General features: G+C 43.8%; 1 protein-coding gene across 1 annotated transcript; it reads right to left on the bottom strand.

Annotated features, from left to right (window-relative positions):
• Positions 1-195: 195 nt before the first annotated feature.
• On the bottom strand, positions 196-10,606 carry fscn1b (fascin actin-bundling protein 1b). Its single transcript, XM_028972274.1, has 5 exons — positions 9,746-10,606; positions 8,103-8,262; positions 1,147-1,268; positions 853-1,023; positions 196-776 (listed from the first exon to the last, which is right to left on the bottom strand). The coding sequence occupies exons 1-5, from the start codon at positions 10,590-10,592 to the stop codon at positions 574-576; spliced, it is 1,503 nt and encodes a 500-aa protein (XP_028828107.1). The 5' UTR covers positions 10,593-10,606; the 3' UTR covers positions 196-573.

The raw sequence follows: 10,606 nt of genomic DNA, 5'->3' as shown, positions 1-10,606 counted from the left end.
TGACTAAGAACATAGAAGATCAGATGTTGTGCAACTCCTTTAATTCCCATTAATTCTACATAAGCAATGAACTGCGTAGATAGATGTGTTAAGTAGGTTTTCTTTATTTGAAGCATCAATGGAAAATAGCTACAAGCTGACCTGAATCATCTATCTATCTTCTCTAATAAATATATTCATGTAGACAGAAATATGCACTCATGCTGTTTCATAATTTGATAATTAATATTTTCATTATTATTCATTATTCTTATCATTTAAAGCAAACATGAACAGTCAGTCTGAATGCACTGAACAGAATGTTGCAGGGTTGCAAGCTGCTGAACGAGCCACGCCCAGGTGACCCCGTATTTACTACAGATTACTCCGTGTGTATGTGACTAACTTTACTGCAGTAACTGCGAACTTCTCTAAACGTGAATTAAAGGCGGCAGCAGTTCCATCTGCAGGCTGTCCGGTCGACATGGAAACTATGGAAACGATACGTTGCTAGGTGACCTCGGCCTGTCAATGACCTGCATGGGTTCTATTCGTTCCGAGTCACAGGTTCCGTAAGCCGTGGGCATGTGTGTGTTAATACTCCCACAGCGTGGCACTCTCCCGGTTGGGCGTATCAGCCGTTAGCGCCCCCGTCTGGTCTCCTCTCAGGTAGAAACCATCCTCCGTTCTGATGGCGAGTCGGTTCCAGTCACAGAGTTCCAGCTGGAAAGGAACCGGAACGTCGCTGCTGCTGCTCACCGCGCCGCCGCTCACCTGCCAATACCTGCCAGCACCGTCTGAGGGGAGGAAAGGAGGAGGCGGGGTCAGGGCTGTGTGCCGTATGATGTATGGTATGTGGGGGCGGGGCCTCACCTCTCAGGCTGTAGGCGTCGCCGCTGCGTTCCAGCTTGAAAACGTCAGGGGCGGCGCGGTTGGAGTCCAGTGTTCCGGAGCCCGACTTCCGACAACCGATGAAACCGTGTTCCCCCCGCAGAACCATCAGGGGCCTGTTGATCAGCTTCACCGCAAACAGTTCCGACTCACCTGGGATGGATGAAGAACCATCGATCAGGAACCTACAGCCAAGACTGTCCAACCAGAACGTCACCAGCAGACATGAACTCCAGTCAACATGGAACACAACTGGTTCTACGGCGACAGACCCACCTGCCAGATCCACGCTGGCGGAAAGCTGCCCGTTTCTTCTGGCGTGGACGTACTTGCCGTTACTCGCCTTCAAAGTCACCTTTGACCCCTGCCACTCCACCTGAAAATAGCAGCTGTCAGACCTGCATAAGGAGGTGGAGAACCCGCATAAGAAATACGATATACATGACAAGCGCTACGGAACCAGAATTTAACCAGCAGAGTTCTAACGAAATCTAATAAACGATATACGATACAGAACCGGGTTTTAACCAGCAGAGTTCTAATAAAATCTAATAAACTAAATAGGCTACAGAACCGTGTTTTAACCATCAGAGTTCTAATAACATCTAATAAACTATATACGATAAAGAACCGGGGTTTAACCAGCAGAGTTCTAACGAAATCTAATAAACGATATACGATACATAACCGGGTTTTAACCAGCAGAGTTCTAATAACATCTAATAAACTATATACGATACAGAACCGGGTTTTAACCAGCAGAGTTCTAATCAAATCTAATAAACAATATACGCTACAGAACCGGGTTTTAACCAGCAGAGTTCTAATAAAATCTAATAAACTATATACGATACATAACCGGGTTTTAACCAGCAGAGTTCTAATAACATCTAATAAACTAAATAGGCTACAGAACCGTGTTTTAACCAGCAGAGTTCTAATAAAATCGAATAAATAATATACGATACAGAACCGTGTTTTAACCAGCAGAGTTCTAATAACATCTAATAAACTAAATAGGCTACAGAACCGTGTTTTAACCATCAGAGTTCTAATAACATCTAATAAACTATATACGATAAAGAACCGGGGTTTAACCAGCAGAGTTCTAACGAAATCTAATAAACGATATACGCTACAGAACCGGGTTTTAACCAGCAGAGTTCTAATAAAATCTAATAAACGATATACGATACAGAACCGGGTTTTAACCAGCAGAGTTCTAATAACATCTAATAAACTATATACGCCACAGAACCGGGTTTTAACCAGCATAGTTCCGATAAAATCTAATAAACTATATACGCTACAGAACCGGGTTTTAACCAGCAGAGTTCTAATGAAATCGAATAAACGATATACGATACAGAACCGGGTTTTAACCATCAGAGTTCTAATAACATCTAATAAACTATATACGATACAGAACCGGGTTTTAACCAGCAGAGTTCTAATAACATCTAATAAACTATTTACACTACAGAACCAATTTTAACCAGCAGAGTTCTAACGAAATCTAATAAACGATATACGCTACAGAACCGTGTTTTAACCATCAGAGTTCTAATAACATCTAATAAACTATATACGATAAAGAACCGGGGTTTAACCAGCAGAGTTCTAACGAAATCTAATAAACGATATACGATACATAACCGGGTTTTAACCAGCAGAGTTCTAATAACATCTAATAAACTATATACGATACAGAACCGGGTTTTAACCAGCAGAGTTCTAATCAAATCTAATAAACAATATACGCTACAGAACCGGGTTTTAACCAGCAGAGTTCTAATAAAATCTAATAAACTATATACGATACATAACCGGGTTTTAACCAGCAGAGTTCTAATAACATCTAATAAACTAAATAGGCTACAGAACCGTGTTTTAACCAGCAGAGTTCTAATAAAATCGAATAAATAATATACGATACAGAACCGTGTTTTAACCAGCAGAGTTCTAATAACATCTAATAAACTAAATAGGCTACAGAACCGTGTTTTAACCATCAGAGTTCTAATAACATCTAATAAACTATATACGATAAAGAACCGGGGTTTAACCAGCAGAGTTCTAACGAAATCTAATAAACGATATACGCTACAGAACCGGGTTTTAACCAGCAGAGTTCTAATAAAATCTAATAAACGATATACGATACAGAACCGGGTTTTAACCAGCAGAGTTCTAATAACATCTAATAAACTATATACGCCACAGAACCGGGTTTTAACCAGCATAGTTCCGATAAAATCTAATAAACTATATACGCTACAGAACCGGGTTTTAACCAGCAGAGTTCTAATGAAATCGAATAAACGATATACGATACAGAACCGGGTTTTAACCATCAGAGTTCTAATAACATCTAATAAACTATATACGATACAGAACCGGGTTTTAACCAGCAGAGTTCTAATAACATCTAATAAACTATTTACACTACAGAACCAATTTTAACCAGCAGAGTTCTAACGAAATCTAATAAACGATATACGCTACAGAACCGGGTTTTAACCAGCAGAGTTCTAATAAAATCTAATAAACGATATACGATACAGAACCGGGTTTTAACCAGCAGAGTTCTAATAACATCTAATAAACTATATACGCCACAGAACCGGGTTTTAACCAGCATAGTTCCGATAAAATCTAATAAACTATATACGCTACAGAACCGGGTTTTAACCAGCAGAGTTCTAATGAAATCGAATAAACGATATACGATACAGAACCGGGTTTTAACCATCAGAGTTCTAATAACATCTAATAAACTATATACGATACAGAACCGGGTTTTAACCAGCAGAGTTCTAATAACATCTAATAAACTATTTACACTACAGAACCAATTTTAACCAGCAGAGTTCTAATAAAATCTAATAAACGATATACGATACAGAACCGGGTTTTAACCAGCAGAGTTCTAATAACATCTAATAAACTATTTACACTACAGAACCAATTTTAACCAGCAGAGTTCTAACGAAATCTAATAAACGATATACGCTACAGAACTGGGTTTTAACCAACAGAGTTCTAATGACATCTAATAAACTATATACGATACAGAACCGTGTTTTAACCATCAGAGTTCTAATAACATCTAATAAACTATATACGATAAAGAACCGGGGTTTAACCAGCAGAGTTCAAACGAAATCTAATAAACAATATACGCCACAGAACCGGGGTTTAACCAGCAGAGTTCTAATGAAATCTAATAAACTATATACGATACAGAACCGGGTTTTAACCAGCAGAGTTCTAATAACATCTAATAAACTATATACGCCACAGAACCGGGTTTTAACCAGCATAGTTCCGATAAAATCTAATATACTATATACGATACAGAACCGGGTTTTAACCAGCAGAGTTCTAATAACATCTAATAAACTATATACGCCACAGAACCGGGTTTTAACCAGCATAGTTCCGATAAAATCTAATATACTATATACGATACAGAACCGGGTTTTAACCAGCAGAGTTCTAACGAAATCTAATAAACGATATACGCTACAGAACCGGGTTTTAACCAGCAGAGTTCTAATGAAATCGAATAAACGATATACGATACAGAACCGGGTTTTAACCATCAGAGTTCTAATAACATCTAATAAACTATATACGATACAGAACCAGGTTTTAACAAGCAGAGTTCTAATAACATCTAATAAACTATATACGCTACAGAACCGGGTTTTAACCAGCAGAGTTCTAATAACATCTAATAAACTATATACGCTACAGAACCGGGTTTTAACCAGCATAGTTCCGATAAAATCTAATATACTATATACGATACAGAACCGGGTTTTAACCAGCAGAGTTCTAATAAAATTCAGGTGACGACCTCTTGAAGCTCATCGAGAGAATGCCAAGAGCGTGCAAAGCAGTAATCAGAGCAAAGAAACTAGAATATAAAATATATTTTCTATTATTTTACCTTTTTTTGTTAAGTACATACAGTGGTGTGAAAAACTTTTTGCCCCCTTCCTGATTTCTTATTCTTTTGCATGTTTGTCACACAAAATGTTTCTTATCATCAAACACATTTAACTATTAGTCAAATATAACACAAGTAAACACAAAATGCAGTTTTTAAATGATGGTTTTTATTAATTAAGGAGAAAAAAAATCCAAACCTACATGGCCCTGTTTGAAAAAGTAATTTCCCCCTGAACCTAATAACTGGTTGGGCCACCCCCTTAGCAGCAATAACTGCAATCAAGCGTTTGCGATAACTTGCAACGAGTCTTTTTCAGTGCTCTGGAGGAATTTTGGCCCACTCATCTTTGCAGAATTGTTGTAATTCAGCTTTATTTGAGGGTTTTCTAGCATGAACCGCCTTTTTAAGGTCATGCCACAACATCTCAATAGGATTCAGGTCAGGACTTTGACTAGGCCACTCCAAAGTCTTCATTTTGTTTTTCTTCAGCCATTCAGAGGTGGATTTGCTGGTGTGTTTTGGGTCATTGTCCTGCTGCAGCACTCAAGATCGCTTCAGCTTGAGTTGACGAACAGATGGCCGGACATTCTCCTTCAGATTTAGAATTCATGGTTCCATCTATCACAGCAAGCCTTCCAGGTCCTGAAGCAGCAAAACAACCCCAGACCATCACACTACCACCACCATATTTTACTGTTGGTATGATGTTCTTTTTCTGAAATGCTGTGTTACTTTTATGCCAGATGTAACGGGACACGCACCTTCCAAAAAGTTCAACTTCTGTCTCGTCGGTCCACAAGGTATTTTCCCAAAAGTCTTGGCACTCATTGAGATGTTTTTTAGTTAAATTGAGACGAGCCTTAATGTTCTTTTTGCGCCTTGGAAATCTGCCATGCAGGCCGTTTTTGCCCAGTCTCTTTCTTATGGTGGAGTCGTGAACACTGACCTTAATTGAGGCAAGTGATGCCTGCAGTTCTTTAGATGTTGTCCTGGGGTCTTTTGTGGCCTCTCGGATGAGTTGTCTCTGCGCTCTTGGGGTAATTTTGGTGGGCCGGCCACTCCTGTTCACCACTGTACATGTTTTTGCCATTTGTGGATAATGGCTCTCACTGTGGTTCGCTGGAGTCCCAAAGCTTTAGAAATGGCTTTATAACCTTTACCAGACTGATTGATCTCAATTACTTTTGCTCTCATTTGTTCCTGAATCTCTGTGGATCTTGGCATGATGTTTAGCCTTTGAGGTGCTTTTGGTCTACTTCTCTGTCAGGTAGCTCCTATTTAAGTGATTTCTTGATTGAAACGGGCGTGGCAGTAATCAGGCCTGGGGGTGACTACAGAAATTCAACTCAGGTGTGATAAACCACAGTTAAGTTATTTTTTCACAAAGGGGGGCAATCACTTTTTCACACAGGGCCATGTAGATTTGGAGTTTTTTTTCTCCCTTAATAACGTAAATCTTCATTTAAAAACTGCATTTTGTGTTCAATTATGTTATCTTTGACTAATAGTTAACAGTTTTTGATGAGCAGAAACATTTAAGTGTGACAAACATGCAAAAGAATATGTGTTCATTCATAGTTTTGGTGCCTTCAGTGAGAATCTACCAACGTAAATGGTCATGAAGATAAAGAAAACACCTCGAATGAGAAGGTGTCCAGGCTTTTGGCCTGGACTGTACACTATAACTGAACAATCTTAGTTCAATCAACTATGAACCCATGGTAGCAAAATTGTTGGAAGATATCAATAGATGACGACTGTGATATCTATATTGGGAAGAATAAATATTAATAAAGATGACCGTTTTACTCAAATTTCCGTATGTATTTCATTTCAATTCCTCCATCCTCACCAGCAGTCTTTTTTTCCTAAAATCAGAAAACTTCTCTCTAATCTTATTTGGAACAATAGGAGGCCAAGACTGTATTTGCCGTATGAAAGGGGAGAACCACGGTTCCCAAATCTAGAACGGTATTTTTGAGGTCCATAAGGTTTTGATATTTGCATGCCCTGGTTAGGTACTGAATAGCACTCCGTGGAAGGTTTGGCACTGAATAGCTATTTATACTCAGCAACCCTTAAGAAACTGAAGAAAAACATTACTAATCCAATCCAGGTTTTAAAAAATGAAGAACCCATCTGGATTGTCCTGTTTTTACCCCGGCTAAGAATGACATGGCATAATATGGTGAAATATGGGCATTGTACATATGCAAGATGTATATAGGGATCACAATCTCATGCCATCTGATGAGTTGAAAGCAAGGTTTGATATACCTCAGAAACGCTTCATCAAGTATCTACATTTTCCATCCTGGAAACGTATGTTACAGATAACTGTTTGGACCGAGGACTGATGTCTCAGGTCTACAACATGCTGGTCAGAAGGATAATACAGGTGGTGAGAGAGAAGAGAGTGGATCCATGAGTTATGAGAAGAGATTTCACCCACAGAGTGGAGCCAATTTAGTTTGGAGATTGCGAGTGATTTAATTTAACTGGGTAATGTGGGTATACGTCACCCCAATGTTCCTGACACCGGTTATAAGTGTACCGTCCATCAGGACTCAGTATTAAAAGTATATTTCTCGGGCCACATCTTCCCAGGCACCTACGTGTCCTAAATGATGTATTTTAGGTGGGAAACACACGTCAGGGCTCCGGCCGTGGAACAGGAGTGAAAAGTGAGTGAAAGTGAAGTGATTGTCACATGTGATGCACAGCACACGGTGCACACATTGAAATTTGTCCTCTGCATTTAACCATCACCCTGAGTGAGCAGTGGGCAGCCATGACAGGCGCCCGGAGAGCAGTGTGTGGGGACGGTGCTTTGCTCAGCGGCACCTCAGTGGTACTGTGGTGGATCGGGATTCGAACCGGCAACCTTCTGATTACGGGGCCGCTTCCTTAACCCCTAGGCCACCACTGCCCCCGCTAGGCCACCACAGGAATGAGGAATTATGGTTATAAGGTACTTACCTTATGTCTGTTTTCGGTTCGTGCCGTTTTATTAGTGTTTGTCATTAATAAATCCCGTCCCCAGAATGTCCCGCCTGGCGCTTTATAACGGCAGAACTATGGTTACTTTTGTAAGAATGTTGTTGTACAGTATTTGCAGGATGTTTCTGGAACTATTAAATATTTCCCTGAATATCGGGGATGTACAATATTCTTTTTTATGTTGCTGTTTTATTTGTTCTAGTTGTTTGATGTCTGCATGTTTATATCTACAATATCTAAATGAATACATGTTTAAGATGTGGAGTGTTCTCACTTCTCTACAGCGTCGCTCTGCACTCCTCCGCTGGCGTTGAGGTTCCAGTATTTCCCATCAGCTGTTCTGAAGGCACAACGTCCTGGCGGGTCTTTCAGCATCTCCAGCTGGAACACCTCCTGGTCCGTCTCTTCATCCTGATTGGCTGCCAAGTCCACACCTGACATAAACAGACAGGACAAAATATCCCCGTTCTCCTCATTAACCATCATTAACCTGACACGTGTGAGTGTGTATGAAGGTGTGTGTGTGTGTGTGTGTGTGTGTGTGAGTGAGTGTATGAGTGTGTGTTAGTGAGTGTATGAAGGTGTGTGTGAGCGTGTGTGTGAGTGAAAGTGTGAGTGAGTGTGAATGAGTGTATGAAGGTGTGTGTGAGAGTGAGTGTGTGTGTATGAGTGTGTGTGTGTGTGTGTGTGTGTGTGAATGAATGAGTGTATGAAGGTGTGAGTGTGTGTGTGTATGAAGTAAAGTAAAGTAAAGTGAAGTGATTGTCACATGTGATACACCGCAGCACAGCACACGGTGACACAGTGAAATTTGTCCTCTGCATTTAACCATCACCCTGAGTGAGCAGTGGGCACCATGACAGGCACCCGGGGACCAGTGTGTGGGGACGGTGCTTTGCTCAGTGGCACCTCAGTGGTACCTTGGCGGGTCGGGATTCGAACCGGCAATGGGACCGTATGAGTGTGTAGATGTGAGTGTGTATGAAGGTGTGAGTGTATGAAGGTGTGTGTGTGTGTGTGTGTGTGTGTGTGAGTGAGTGTATGAAGGTGTGTGTGTGTGTGTGTGTGTGTGTGAGTGTTGTGTGTATGTGTGAGTGTATGAAGGTGTGTGTGTATGTGTGAGTGTATGAAGGTGTGAGTGTGTGTGTGTGTGAATGAGTGTATGAGTGTGTGAGTGAGTGTATGAAGGTGTGTGTGTGTGTGTGAATGAGTGTGTGAGTGTGTGTGTATGTGTGAGTGAGTGTATGAAGGTGTGTGTGTATGTGTGAGTGTATGAAGGTGTGAGTGTGTGTGTGTGTATGAGTGAGTATGTGTTTGTGTGTGTGAGTGTATGAAGGTGTGTGTGTGTGAGGTGTGTGTGTTTGTGTGAGTGTATGAAGGTGTGTGTGTGTGTGAGTGTATGAAGGTGTGTGTGTGTATGAGTGTGTTTGTGTGTGTGAGTGTATGAAGGTGGGTGTGTGTGTGTGTGTGAGGTGTGTGTGTGTGTGTATGTGTGTGTGAGTGAGTGTATGAAGGTGTGAGTGTGTGTGTGTGTGTGTGTTGTGAGTGTATGAAGGTGTGTGTGTGTGTGTGTGTGTGGTGTGTGTGTGAGGGTGTGTGTGTGTGTGGTGTGTGTGTATGGTGTGTGAGTGAGTGTATGAAGGTGTGAGTGTGTGTGTGTGTGTGTGTATGAAGGTGTGTGTGTGAGTGTGTGAAGGTGTGTGTGTGTGTGTGTGTGTGTGTGTGTGTGTGTGTGTGTGTATGAAGGGTGTGTGTGAGTGTGTGAAGGTGTGTGTGTGTATGTGTTTGTGTGTGTGTGTATGAGTGTGTGCTTGTGCTGGAATGAGGGCGAGTGGAGGTGTGGTAAGTAGACCAGCCTCCACCCAGAAATACCCGCGGTCCCATCAGGCCCCGCGTCAGGTGACCGCGACACGTTACCCTGGCGCGTGGACACGTTCCTCCCGTTGGTCGCGGTCACCACCACCTGCGCGCGACTCCTCTCCAGCACGAACAGCGCCTCCTTCCGGCCGCGCGCACTGTCGGCGGCGCGCAGCGCGCCGCTCGGCCCGGCGGGGGCCAGGTACTTCCCGCCGGCGTCCCTGAAGGCCACGGCGCGCCGGGCGCGGAGCTCCAGGGTCCAGGCGGTGCTGGGGTCGGGCTCGGGGCGCAGGGCGCCGCCGGCGGTCAGGAAGCGGCGGTCCGAGGCCTGCAGGTGGTAGCGGCGCTCCAGGTAGACCAGCGTGATCAGCGCGGCCACGCCCCACGGCGCGTCAAGCCCCGCCTCCAGCTCGCCGCCGGCCCGCGCGCTCAGGTGGGCGTAGCGCTTCCGGGCCACGCTGTAGAGGTGCAGCTGGGGGTGCGCCGCCAGGTGGACGTGCCACTTCTCCGCGGCCGTGACGCGGGACGCGACGCACGACACGCGCTCCCCGGACACGCCCAGGTGGCGGGCGTGGCCGTCCGAGCGCAGCGACCAGCGGCCGTCGTCGTGCGCCGTGACCAGGAAGCGCGTGGCCGCGTCGGCGCCGTCGCCGTCCCCGGTCACGTTCCCGTCCTTGTCGGTGGACAGGTAGCGGCCCAGGTGGCTCCTGAGCAGGACCGCGTCCCCGTGCGTCCCCGGTTCCGTCCCCGGTTCCGTCCCCGGTTCCGTCCCCGACTGCTCCAGCGTCCACGTCTGTTTCCTCCTCATGCAGCTGGCGGACGCGTTGACGCTGAAGCCGAAGTTCTCCGCCGTCAGGTAGCGACCAGCGGAGCTGATGAGACCCAGTCGCAGCTCCAGAGGTTCCATCCCGAGACAGAGAC

This window comes from Denticeps clupeoides, chromosome 3 (assembly GCF_900700375.1).
Source record: "Denticeps clupeoides chromosome 3, fDenClu1.1, whole genome shotgun sequence".
In the NCBI taxonomy this organism is placed as follows: domain Eukaryota; kingdom Metazoa; phylum Chordata; class Actinopteri; order Clupeiformes; family Denticipitidae; genus Denticeps; species Denticeps clupeoides.
The sequence above is the reverse complement of the archived record's forward strand: the minus strand, read 5'-3'. Positions and strand labels throughout refer to the sequence as shown.

What these genes read in the sequence shown, in the direction of transcription:
- fscn1b (XM_028972274.1), bottom strand. Translation starts at nt 10,592, where the DNA reads ATGGAACCTCTGGAGCTGCGACTGGGTCTCATCAGCTCCGCTGGTCGC. An exon ending in CAGAGCGACGCTGTAGAGAA is followed by an intron (nt 1,269 to 8,102) that starts GTGAGAACACTC and finishes CTCCTTATGCAG; the next exon opens with GTCTGACAGCTGCTATTTTC. An exon ending in CGCCAGCGTGGATCTGGCAG is followed by an intron (nt 1,024 to 1,146) that starts GTGGGTCTGTCG and finishes CATCCATCCCAG; the next exon opens with GTGAGTCGGAACTGTTTGCG.